General features: G+C 63.2%; 1 protein-coding gene and 1 non-coding gene across 20 annotated transcripts in view; both read right to left on the reverse strand.

The window, feature by feature from the left end:
• Positions 1-152: 152 nt before the first annotated feature.
• Positions 153-12,423, reverse strand: part of LOC128752033 (caskin-1-like) — a 17,280-nt gene continuing 5,009 nt past the window's right edge. For 2 of the 19 annotated variants that reach the window (XM_053853056.1, XM_053853055.1), the window contains exons 2-23: positions 12,031-12,082; positions 10,667-10,764; positions 9,673-9,818; positions 9,450-9,545; positions 9,258-9,379; positions 9,078-9,186; positions 8,909-9,017; positions 8,753-8,847; positions 8,568-8,682; positions 6,305-6,553; positions 5,855-5,953; positions 5,564-5,751; positions 4,940-5,494; positions 4,578-4,679; positions 4,361-4,499; positions 3,664-4,298; positions 3,042-3,606; positions 2,552-2,978; positions 1,083-2,483; positions 745-904; positions 512-679; positions 153-333 (exon numbers count right to left, since the gene is read on the reverse strand). In XM_053853056.1, the coding sequence (XP_053709031.1) occupies positions 2,393-2,483; positions 2,552-2,978; positions 3,042-3,606; positions 3,664-4,298; positions 4,361-4,499; positions 4,578-4,679; positions 4,940-5,494; positions 5,564-5,751; positions 5,855-5,953; positions 6,305-6,553; positions 8,568-8,682; positions 8,753-8,847; positions 8,909-9,017; positions 9,078-9,186; positions 9,258-9,379; positions 9,450-9,545; positions 9,673-9,818; positions 10,667-10,764; positions 12,031-12,082 (3,992 nt within the window). In that variant the 3' untranslated portion in view covers positions 153-333; positions 512-679; positions 745-904; positions 1,083-2,392. Of the gene's footprint in view, positions 443-511; positions 683-744; positions 905-1,082; positions 2,484-2,551; positions 2,979-3,041; positions 3,607-3,663; positions 4,299-4,360; positions 4,500-4,577; positions 4,680-4,939; positions 5,495-5,563; positions 5,752-5,854; positions 5,954-6,304; positions 6,554-8,567; positions 8,683-8,752; positions 8,848-8,908; positions 9,018-9,077; positions 9,546-9,672; positions 9,819-10,666; positions 10,765-12,030; positions 12,083-12,423 lie in introns of those variants that run through there. The other 17 variants (XM_053853052.1, XM_053853045.1, XM_053853063.1 and 14 more) reach the window with 16 other exon arrangements.
• On the reverse strand, positions 401-474 carry LOC128752051 (small nucleolar RNA SNORD60). Its single transcript, XR_008413519.1, has one exon. It is a non-coding gene; the product is annotated as a small nucleolar RNA SNORD60 (small nucleolar RNA).

Consider the following 12,423-nt stretch of genomic DNA (forward strand, 5'->3'; position numbering starts at 1 on the left):
GGGCGGCGGGAATCTCGAGCTGGCAGCTGCGACACCGTCGGGCCGGGCAGGAGGTCCCGGGTCACTGGGGCTGGAGCAGGATGAGCGTCTTCAGCCCGTCATTCCCGGGACGGTCCAGCAGCAGTTCAGCGCCACCCACTCAGAGACACGGACCAGGGACGACGGAAGGCTTTTATTCACAGAGAAACATGTGGAGCCAGAGCTTCCACTGCGAAGACTCATGTCACACAAACTGCAGTCTCAGCAACAACATTGGCATCTACGGTCCTCACAGGGGTCTCACGCTCGACCCTCTGCTGTCCAGGAGCCGGTCCTCACAGGGGTCCAGGTTCTCTGCGGGATGAGAGGAAGAGGTCAGCCGTGCAGGGCTCCTCTGCTGGGCCCATGTTGCAGAACCAGGTGGCCTCAGAGCAGAGTGGAATCAGGAGCAGCAGCTCTCATACTAGGTGTCAGAAGGTTGTGTCATCAGGGGCCACTGTGAGTGGTCGTGCGCCTGTGCGCGTGTACTCACCCAGGTCCCCACGTGGCTCCAGAATCGTCTGAAAACAGATGCACAGGAGTCACAACTGAGGCTGGTCAGCTGCAGCTCCGTCGGTCTCCTCAGCACCAAACCAAGCCTGTCCAGCTGTGAGTGGGACTCGGGGGCCGTGGCCCTTTATTGTGAGCCCAGAAGCGCCACCTGCTGGAGCACAATGATCCTGGTCAACGGCAGAAGAGCAGCAGCGGCGACACGCACGCACGCACGCTTCTGAGCAGCACAGTCGTCTCACTTCAGCCACAGGCTGCTTTGGGTCCGACTGGAGCCCACCACAGAGGGCGACGGTGGTTCGGGTCTCACCAGGTCTGGGGCGCCGGCGAGTCGCTCAGGAAGAGGCGGCCCGGCCACATGGGTCCGGACCGCCACCTGCGGGAGGACGCACAGGTGAGGACTCGGGAGGAGACGCGAGTCAGGGCCGCAGGGGGCGGAGCCTCAGAGCACAGGTGGAATCAGGAGCGGCAGCTCTCATAGTAAGTGTCAGAAAAATGTTGAGCTCGTCATCACGGGCCGCACCACGTGACACCCCGCTCACTCTCGCACTCACCCGCGGCTCTGGCGGGGCATCATCCGCTGGATCCACGTGGCGGCCGCGTGAGCTGCAGACGCCGCGGGCCGGCGCCAGAGGAAGAAACTGACTGGATCACACGCTCCATGTGCGAGCAGGCCGGCGCGCGAGCGTCCGCCACGCACCGCGTGAGGACGATGGCCGCAGCAGAGCGAGGCGAGCGGAAGAGAAGAGGACTCGAACCGGAAGCCTCGTCATATAAAGGGGTCCGAGAGGGCGTGTCCAAACGGAAGCCGCCGTCGTCCGCACGTCACGTGACACGTGTCTCCGAGTGGGACGGGACAAGTTTCGAGCACCGTGACGCGACTTTTCATTTGAGGATGTGAGTCACGTGACCCGCAGACGTCAGTCATGCTCGCCGAGTTGCTACCGGAAGTCCCGCCCTTTAAAGGAGGAGCAGCGTTAGCGTTAGCTTAGCCTCCTTTTCCCGGCCGTTTGGTGAGACTGTGCCGTTTGACAAGTCCCGCACGCACGCTCGCACGCACGCCTGTTGTGGGACGGACGCACACGGAGCGTTACAGGGACGGCTGTCCAAGCGGCATGCACCGCGGGCCATGGTTCGGAGGCATGATGGGAGATGTAGTTCTGCCGTCAACCAGCCTCAGCCTGTCGTTTCTCCCACATTTGGAAGTGAAACTCAAAGAAGACACTCTGCTTCCTTCAGACTTGGCGACGAGCCACGCCAGGGTCAGACGGGACATTTATTCTCATCACGTGTGTACAGAGAGGCGGCGCCCGTCACAACAACACTCCACCACAGACGTACGTGCAGCGTCTGTCAGCCATCCAGCTGCGTCCCACACGGGGCGCCGGACACGGGGCGGGGCGCAACTCATGGATCAGACCAAGCCACTCACAACCTGGGAAGGAAACACCAGAGAAACACGAGGAGCGGAGGAACTGACCAAGGCACAGAGTCCACGGAACCAGGAGAACCGAAGAGAGGGGCGGGTCCAAGGCTGCAGGAAGAGAGGAGTCACGGTCACGGCAGCAGGACGGCGAGCCACACGCGCTGCGTTTCTTGCATATGGTTGGTTTTCCGCACGCGTCGCCCGGACTAGCTACGGCACGAGGAGGACACTGACGGCAGCGAGGACGACACGATCGACGACGACGACGACGCGTGCGGGTCGGGACCAGTCTTTCCTGATCCTCTTCAGTCATGTGCTTCTTTTCATCTCCGGCAGCAATATGCTCCGGTCTGGACTCCGGAGATCCAGGGAAGGGATTGTGCTTCTTGGTGCAAGGCCGCGGAGGTCGACGCCCCCTGGCCCCGGGGCGGAGGAGGCTCAGTCCAGCATGGCGTCCAGCTGGTCCGCCAGGTCGTCGAACATGCTGCCGATGTCGTCCAAGATGGAGACGGTGGCTTTGTTACCGGAGCTGGAACAGAAAGCACAGAGGTCATGACCCCCGACCCCTGCAGAGCCTCCCAGACCCCGACGACTCACTGGAGTGGGTGGTCCACGGCCTGCAGCGCCGCAGCCAGGGAGGCGCTGGTCTCCTCCAGCCGCTGCTGACCTTTCACCTCCTCCCTGGACCTGTTCTCCAGCTGTGCCAGGTTCTCCTCCTCCTCCTCCCCCTCCGCCCGTCCTCCCAGCAGGTCGATGGAGAGGCCGGCGATGGAGGAGCGGGGAGGTTTGACCGGGTGAGGGGACGGTGCAGAGGGGCTCTGGGCCGGGGAGGTCAGCGGGAGTCCGGGGGAGAGAGACGGAGCGGGGGGCGTGTCCGGAGCAGGGAGGGGAGCGGAGGGGTGAGGGGAGGTGGGTCTGGGTGCCGGGGTGGGGCTGGCGGCAGGCACCGCCCCCTTGGCTGGCTTGGGGGCCGTGGGGGGTCCGCGAGGTTTTGGGGAGACGGGCGGAGGAACCCGCTTCGGCTCTGGGGAGAGAACCAAAAACATGAGGCCAGAGACTTGGACCCGCGGTCCTGACTGAAGCTCACCTGGACTCTGCGCTGGGTCTGCGGGTTCAGGTCCAGGGATGGGGACCCGGCGGGTCGGGGTGGGGGGGTCGGCTTGACTCTTCCGCGGGGCGGCGGGTTTGGGTGAGACCGGTGGTTTCAGAGACTTCCTGGCTTCCATCCACTCGCAAGTCTCTGCCGTCTTCTCGCTCCGATCCGGCGTTTCAGATGCGGGCCTCCGTCTCAGAACCACGCCGCCGTTTTGCTGCAGTTCGCTGGGTTTGCCGTGCTCGGTGGTGCGTGGACGTCTGCGGATGGTGTCCGTGCCGGTCGTCATGGTGACGACAGTCGTCGCCGTGCTCGCCGGCGCCTCCGCCGGCTGAGGAGGCTTTCGCCGGAGCGTGCTGGTGCCGCCGGCGCCCTCTGACGGCGGCGTCCCCACGATGGAGCGGGGTCGAGGTTCCGGCCGCTTCTGCGGTGTCGGTGCCACCGGGTCGCTCCGGAGACCTTCCGGCCCGCTGATTGTCCGCCGACGACTGAGAAGGTCCTCCTCCTCCGAGCCGAGTCCACCTGAGCGGGCCTGGCGCCGGAGCATGGGCGGGCTGACCTGCGGAACACCTGACTCTTACTTGGGCTCAGACGGGCCGACTCGCGCTTCACACACCTGCAGGTAGCTGGCGCTGCTGCCCATGTTCTTGGGCAGAGTCCTGGTTCCGCTGACCATGGAGGTCTCCAGCATGGCGGCGAGGCTGCGCACGCTGCCGGACGAGCCCTGCGACCTCTCCAGGCCCGACGACTCCTGGGCTCTCAGCGCGGCGCCCAGACCGCCTCCATCGCTGGCTCGCCGCTCTCGGAATGTGGGCGGCCCCAGGAGCCCGTGGGCCGGCCCCTCCTCCTCCTCCTCCTCGCCGCCGGTGATCGACGAGCAGGACCTCTTGGGCGGCGTCGGCGGCCGACCTTTCCTGCGAGGCCGCAGGGCGACGGAGGACTGGCTGCGGTTGACGCTGACGTCGTTGGAGGTCTCCTCCTCGCCGGGCAGGCGCAGCAGCGGCGGCTCCGCCGTCTGGGTGGAGGGGCGGGGTCGGGCCCGGGGGGACGCCACCTGCTGGCCCCGGGTCTGAGGCGGGGTGCCCGGGCGAGGTCTAGCCAGCGGGCTGGGGACCCCATCCCTGGGCCTCTTGGCCTCCGTGCTGCTGGCCCCAGGGCTGGGGGGCGGGGACACAGGGGAGTCCGGGCCTGTGGCCCCCTGCTGGAGCTCCTTCAGCCTCCTCACCCCCAGCATCAACTTCTTCTGATGACCTGCAGGGGGCAGCGTTCCGCGTTACAGACAGCGAAGCTCCGGAAGCTTCTGGCGGTCTCACCCAGCTTGGAGATGCCGATCTCCTGCAGGTCCTCCAGGCTGATGTCGGAGATGAAGTCCACGTTCTCGTAGCCGTTCTGCACCAGGACCTGGTAGTACTGGCTGAGCCCCAGGTGCGAGAGCCAGTCGGCCAGGTTGGCCTGCAACACAGCGGCGGAGGAGGAGGAGGTGACGGCGAGGAGGGGCGGGGGGGTCGGAGGGGGGGTGCGCGAGCGTACCGGCTTGTGCTCCGGCAGCCAGTCGCAGGACGGAAGCCTGCTGATCTCTGACGTCAGCTTCTTCCGATGCCCCGGCTTCATCACGCCGATCGCCGTCAGGTCCTTGAAGCAGAGAGGGTCTCAGAGCTGGAGCCCCGAGAGCCCCGAGAGCCCCGAGAGCCCCGAGAGCCTCGAGAGCCTCGAGAGCCCCGAGAGCCCCGAGAGCCCCGAGAGCCTGGCCCCTGCTGCAGGGGCCCCACTCTAAAGATCCCGACACAGACACGCGGCACAGGCGGGACCAAGCTCAGGAGGCTCAGGACAGGAGGGTCACCACGACCATCATCCAGGCCAGGCCGTGGCGGGCGGGGGGGTCATGACCTTACCTCGGGGCTCATGCGGCTAATGGTGTCCAGATCGTATCCAGCGGTGAGGAAGTGCGCGGTGTAGAACTGCAGCTGGGACTCAGCCAGCCACGCCACCACTGCCTGCTTCTGCAACACAGAGCACAGACAGCGCTGCTGAGCGCGGCCAGAGCTGCCGCCCGCACCAGCGAGCAGACGGCGGCGGAGGCCACTCACTCTGCCGTCATCCTCCTCGGCCTTCCTCTCAAACGACCTCTGCTCGGGGACGCCACGCGCCGAGACACCTGCTGGCCGCCAGGAAGAAGAGACGCGAAAAACACATGTTGTTGACAACTGACATTTGATCTGTTGACCCAAAAACCTGGAGAGATATTCTGAGAAAAACACCACCGTGGAGAGACGAGTCACGTTTGAGGGAAACCTCTGCGTCTGAGGGCAGGTGGAGACACCTGCTGGCCGGCAGCAGCAGCGCCGGGCGCAGGCCTGAGACTCACCTCCAGGCTGCTCCAGCGACTGAGACTGTTCCAGCAGATGCTCCTTGGCCTTCATGGACTGAGACAGGACCGTGGCCAGCAGCTGCACGCACACACACACACACACACACGCTGGTCACTTCCTGGTCCCCGTGAGGTGAGTCATCCTCACCTTGACTCCCTCGGCCTGAGCGTTGAGTCCCGGGGCGCTGAGTCCGTGCGTGTTGACCCCCGGCGTGGGAGCCGGGTGAGGACTTGGAGCGGGCGTGGTCAGGACGTGGGTGTTCCCGGAGCCCTGCAGGCTGGAGGAGGAGGAGCGGGCGCTGCTGATGCTGCCCACGCTGCCGCTGCGCTCGCCCCCTGAGCACACACACACGCACCAGTCTGTCTCACCGCCCCTGTGGGGACCTCTCACAAGTCCAGCTGCAGCAGGTACACACACACACACACACACGAGGCTGACCTGACAGAGGCTTGCGGAGGACCCAGATGTCTTCGCTGGTGCTGCTCTGGTGCCCCAGCGTGGGGGAGCCCTGGGGACTCAGCTCGGCCGCCCTGGAGCCTGACACACACACACACACACACACGCCTCACTGAGCCCCTCGCCTGACCCACAACAACCTGAGGATGTGTTGCAGTCGGGAGTCCAGCTTCGAGTCACGGCGAAACCCGAGTGAGAACAAGCCACAATCGCAACGAATGGCTCTCCACCAGGGGGCGAGCTCTGAGCACGAGCAGTCGCCGCAGACCACGGTGAGGCAAACTCGTGTTCAAGTCACGTGATCTCAGGTCGGGACACGAGGCGGCGAGTGACGGTGGCGAGCCACTGCCGCAGGGGGGCGTGACTTGGGCGGGGGCGCGTGTGGACAGGTGACATGTGCGGCTGTGGTGTCAGGTGCGCTACAGTGTGTACCTGTCTGACTGGGCGGCTCCTGAGAAGTGGAGAGAGGAGGGGCGGTCAGAGAGGGGGGCGAGATGGGGAGGGGGAAGTAGCCGAAGGAGGAGAAGCGGGGGAGGGAGGCGGTGTCGGACAGGGTGGGGGGAGGGGCGGGCAGGTGCAGGGGCAGGACTCGGGTGGGGGTGTGGCCGTTCTGCGGGCTGGTGGGGCGGGGGCTGGGCCGGCGGAGCAGGAGGGTGTGGCACTGCAGGGAGGGGGAGTGGCCTGGACTCCGGGGGGCGGGGCAAAACAACAACAACAACAACACAACTGGTCAGTCAACTGAAATAAACAAGCAATAAATCAGAAGAACCACGAGCAAACACCAGGAGAGGGACGTGACGGAGGAGGAGGGGGAGCCACGGGCGCACGGAGCGACTGACAGGCCTCCATCACCGAGTCCTCATCGCCGAGTCCTCATCACCGAGGCTTCATCACTGAGGCTTCATCACTGAGGCTTCATCACCGAGTCCTCATCGCCGAGTCCTCATCACCGAGGCTTCATCACTGAGGCTTCATCACTGAGTCCTCATCACCGAGGCTTCATCACTGAGGCTTCATCACCGAGTCCTCATCACTGAGGCTTCATCACTGAGGCTTCATCACTGAGGCTTCATCACCGAGTCCTCATCACTGAGTCCTCATCACTGAGGCTTCATTACCGAGTCCTCATCGGCGAGTCCTCATCACCGAGTCCTCATCACCGAGTCCTCATCACCGAGGCTTCATCACCGAAGCTTCATCACCGAGTCCTCCTCACCAAGTCCTCATCACCGAGTCCTCATCGCCGAGTCCTCATCACCGAGGCTTCATCACTGAGGCTTCATCACTGAGTCCTCATCACCGAGTCCTCCTCACCAAGTCCTCATCACCGAGTCCTCATCGCCGAGTCCTCATCACCGAGGCTTCATCACCGAGGCTTCATCACCGAGGCTTCATCACCGAGTCCTCATCGCCGAGTCCTCATCACCGAGTCCTCATCACCGAGGCTTCATCACCGAGTCCTCATCGCCGAGTCCTCATCACCGAGGCTTCATCACTGAGGCTTCATTACCGAGTCCTCATCGCCGAGTCCTCATCACCGAGTCCTCATCACTGAGTCCTCATCACCGAGGCTTCATCACCGAGTCCTCATCACTGAGTCCTCATCACCGAGTCCTCATCGCCGAGTCCTCATCACCGAGTCCTCATCACTGAGTCCTCATCGCCGAGTCCTCATCACCGAGTCCTCATCACTGAGTCCTCATCACCGAGGCTTCATCACCGAGTCGTCATCACCGAGGCTTCATCACTGAGGCTTCATCACCGAGTCCACATCACCGAGGCTTCATCACCGAGGCTTCATCACCGAGTCCTCATCGCCGAGTCCTCATCACCGAGTCCTCATCACCGAGGCTTCATCACTGAGGCTTCATCACCGAGTCCTCATCACCGAGGCTTCATCACCGAGGCTTCATCACTGAGTCCTCATCACCGAGTCCTCATCGCCGAGTCCTCATCACCGAGTCCTCATCACCGAGGCTTCATCACCGAGGCTTCATCACTGAGGCTTCATTACTGAGGCTTCATCACTGAGGCTTCATTACCGAGTCCTCATCACCGAGTCCTCATCGCCGAGTCCTCATCACCGAGTCCTCATCACCGAGTCCTCATCACCGAGGCTTCATCACTGAGGCTTCATTAATGAGGCTTCATCACCGAGCCCTCATCACCAAGTCGTCATCACCGAGGCTTCATCACCAAGTCGTCATCACCGAGGCTTCATCACCGAAGCTTCATCACCGAGTCCTCATCGCCGAGTCCTCATCACCGAGTCCTCATCGCCGAGTCGTCATCACAGAGTCCTCATCGCCGAGTCCTCATCACCGAGTCGTCATCACCGAGTCCTCATCGCCGAGTCCTCATCACCGAGTCCTCATCGCCGAGTCCTCATCACTGAGTCCTCATCGCCGAGTCCTCATCACCGAGTCCTCATCACTGAGTCCTCATCACCGAGTCGTCATCACCGAGGCTTCATCACCGAGTCCTCATCACCGAGTCCTCATCACCGAGTGTGTACTATGCTGTCTGACTTGTCGAGGAAGACTGTGATGAAGACCTTGGGCAGAGGGGGGAGGCGGGGAGGGTGGGGCGGAGCTGTCCAGCGGGGGCGACACACAGGAGAGTCACATGATGCTGCAGCTAGCTACACACACACACACACACAGAGCAGCAGGCGGGGCGGGGGGCGGGGGGTCACCTGCCCTCTTGATCACTTCCACCATGTTGGACGGGAAGTAGCCCACTCGGTCGTTTCCCGTGCGGTTGTCATGGATACAGCCCTTCCAGCGGCCGTCCGAGTGCTGCTCCAGCACCTGCAGAGAGGGAGGCTCACGTGAGCAGGAGTCTTCACTCAGAAGAGCCAAGTCCCTGCGTGACTCGGACCGTGATGATGTCGCCGGCTTTGATGTTGAGGCTGGTCAGGTCGTAGTTGTTGCAGTAGTCCTTCAGCGCCCGCACCTGCATGGCGGCCGAGGCGTCTGCAGCAGAGAGCGGGTGAGTGGCGGGTGGGAGCGCGGGGCGCGGGGCGCGGGGCCTCACCTCTCAGCAGCTGCTTGATCTCGCGGCTGGCCTGCGTGGTGGTGAACTGGTTGACGATGTCCAGCGCCGTCTGGCTCAGAGTGTTGCGCACGCCGGCGCTGATGCCGCTCTGCGGGGACGCCATGGGTCAGACCGAGCCCGGGTGGGAAGCGGGCGCCGCCATACTCACGTCCAGCAGCAGGCGCACCACCTCCGTCTTGCCACAGAGGGCGGCCTGGTGCAGGGCGGTGCCCGACTCCGACTGCCTGTTGATGTCGATCCCGGCCTGGATCAGCAACCTGTCAGGGGACCACAGCTGCCGTCGGGACTGGGTCCGGATCCCAGGCGAGGCGCGTTGCCGCGCTCTTACCGGATGACGTCCATGTGACCGTTCTTGGCGGCCAGGTGAAGAGGCGAGACGCCGTTGGGGTCGGAGGGTTTGGGTTCCAACATGGCGGCGCACATGTTGCTGCTGAGCAGCAGCTGGACCACCTGGACCGGGACAGGCCGCTGCTGAGTGGGTCTGAGTTGAGCCACGCGTCGCCGCCGCCGCCGCACTCACCGCCACGCGTCCAAATTCGCACGCCAAGTCCAGAGGCGTTTTACCAGCCGAGTCCGAAATGACCGGGTTGGACTGGTGCTGCAGCAGCATCTCCGACTGCGGAGGACACAGGCAGGTTTACAGGTCCGTCCCTGTGGGGACCTCCTCTCCCCCTCAACACCTGGACCAGGCTTGGACTTGGACAAAGCCAGCGGTCCCCACAGGAACGCAGAGAGTCCCTCACCCCGTCGTAGTGTCCGTGCTGCGCCGACAGGTGCAGAGGGATCTGCCCTTCGTCCGACTGACCGTTGACCGAGGAGCCCGACTTCAGCAGCATCTTCATGGGCTCCGTCCTGCCCTGCCACGCCGCGTAGTGCAGCGGCCGCATGCCTGACCACACACACACACACACACACACACACACGTTGACCGTCAGGGTGGGCGACACTCGACCCGCCGTGACCTCCACATGACCTGTGACTGGTTTCCATTTGCTGCTGTCAGCAGGAAGTGACGCCCGGCGACTGCTGAGTCGGCCAGAGCCCCGGAGCAGGTGCCCCTCCTGCCGCGGAGTCATGGCCTCACATCCGGTCGAATGAGCCACAGGAGGTTGAAATGAAGGACTCCAAGGTGCTTTCTACCACATGCGGAGCATTTACTTCCACAAGAGACCAGCTTTGTCATGCAACGGTTGGCGTCCGTTCTTCTCCTCAGTCTGTGGAACACCGCGTGGCGATCGGCTGTTTCTCCACCGCAGAGACTTTTGACCGCGGGAAGGTCTTTTCACAAACGATGGCCGCACGCGTCAGCACGCGCCTCTCAGGAGCAGGAAGTGATGTCACGTGACCAGGAAGTGGCAGCAGTGGAAAGAGAGGCTGCGCTTCCCTGGTGGATGAATACCAACGCATCTGGAGGTGTTGAAGGCCCGTCTTGTGCCAAGTCAAAGACAAAGCTGGTCTCTTGTGGAAGTAAATGCTCCGCATGTGCTAGAAAGCGCCTTGGAGTCCTTCATTTCAACCTGCTGTGGCTCATTCGACCGGATGTGAGGCCATGACTCCGCGGCAGGAGGGGCACAGGTCCTCACAGAGAAGCAGCCTGGAGAAGCGTCGGACGCACAGACCCCGCGGCGTCTGGCCGCAGGACAGCCGGCCCACCTGGGGGCGCCATCCGGCCCCTGCTCTTCTCTTCCGTCTGCCTGTGTTTGCTCCGCCCACTCGCCGTGACCCCACACTTCCTACCTTTGTTGTCTTTGATGTCGACGGCGGCCTGAGCCTCCAGCAGCAGCGAGATAAGCTCCTTGTTTCCACTCAGAGCGGCGTGATGCAGCGGCGACAGCCTGCACACACACACACACGCACGCACGTGTCAGCAAACACACACCTATTGGAAACAGCAGCAGATTATCCCCTCCTCCCCGCTCAGCTGTGAGTGAAGGGGGAGAGCGATGACCTACTTCCATTAATGAGCGAGCTCTCTCCCCCCCGGACACTCGCCCCCCGCCGCGCGCACGCACGCGCGTGTGAGTCTAATGGATCCTGGCGAGCATCGGCGCTGGCATCCAATCAAGCCAGCGAGGGCGGGTCACGTGACCGGGCCGACAGTGATCCTGCCATCGCACTCGGAGCATGAGAATCATCTCGCCGCTAAATTTAGCCCGCACGGGACGCAGCCAAGGTTTGGGCCGGCTGGCGAGTCCTCGGCGAGCGGGAGGTTCCACAAGCGTGACGAGTCAGGAGCGGCTCCAGTCGGACTCTGAAGCAGGAGGGAACACGCGTCACCTGCGGCGTCCGCAGTGCTGACACTGGTGCAGCAGGGACAGACGGAGCGCTTCAGGAGCGTCTGGCTCACGAGTGACGGGGGAGAAAGAGCTGTGCCAGAAGACAAAGCCCTCCTCTCCCCTGAGGTCACCAGCACCCGGGAGAGACTCAGAGCAGAACCTCTGCCCCTCCCACACCCTGGACACGTGCCCGAGGAGCGGGAAGTCCGGGCCTCTGTCCTGGTTCTGGTCCCACTGTACAACCAAAACACCACATCATAATGTTCTCTGTCACCGCGGCGTTTGGATCCTTCAGTTTCCTGACACAGACTTCACGGTGTGACGCCGGCGCCGCTTGCTCTGATCGACACAAGTGCACCAGGCAGGACCTGAGGAGGGTTCCAGGACCTGAGGAAGGTCCCAGGACCTGAGGAGGGTTCCAGGATCTGAGGAGGATCCCAGGACCTGAGGAGGGTTCCAGGACCTGAGGAGGATCCCAGGACCTGAGGAGGGTCCCAGGACCTGAGGAGGGTCCCAGGATCTGAGGAAGGTTCCAGGACCTGAGGAGGATCCCAGGACCTGAGGAGGGTTCCAGGACCTGAGGAGGGTTCCAGGACCTGAGGAGGATCCCAGGACCTGAGGAGGGTTCCAGGACCTGAGGAGGATCCCAGGACCTGAGGAGGATCACAGGATCTGAGGAGGGTTCCAGGACCTGAGGAGGGTTCCAGGACCTGAGGAGGATCCCAGGACCTGAGGAAGGTCCCAGGACCTGAGGAGGGTTCCAGGACCTGAGGAGGGTTCCAGGACCTGAGGAGGATCACAGGACCTGAGGAGGGTTCTTCTCACCCGTCTGCATCCTGGATGTTGACGTTGACCCGCTTGGCCGCTCCTAACAGCTCTGGAAGACAGGAGGGGAAGAGGAGCGTGAACAACACAACCCACCTCCACCCCGACCCTCATGTGTGCCACCTTGTGGTCACCTAAGAAGGCCAACGGCACCACACGCTCATGTCTGTCTCTCCCTCCTTGTGAGGACCTCTCCTGGCCATCACCCTTTCCCCAGCCACTCCCCCAATAAACACTTGGCTCGCCTGGACCTGGACTCTGGACCTGGACTCTGGACCAGACTGGACCTGGTCAGAATCATGACCCAGTAAGTCTGAACCCTCAGACTGAGGCTTGGACACACACTCACACACACTGACACACAGCAAAAGCGGCTTGTTCACTTGCTCCTCC

The sequence above is a fragment of the Synchiropus splendidus genome, unplaced genomic scaffold (genome assembly GCF_027744825.2).
Source record: "Synchiropus splendidus isolate RoL2022-P1 unplaced genomic scaffold, RoL_Sspl_1.0 HiC_scaffold_61, whole genome shotgun sequence".
Taxonomy (NCBI): domain Eukaryota; kingdom Metazoa; phylum Chordata; class Actinopteri; order Syngnathiformes; family Callionymidae; genus Synchiropus; species Synchiropus splendidus.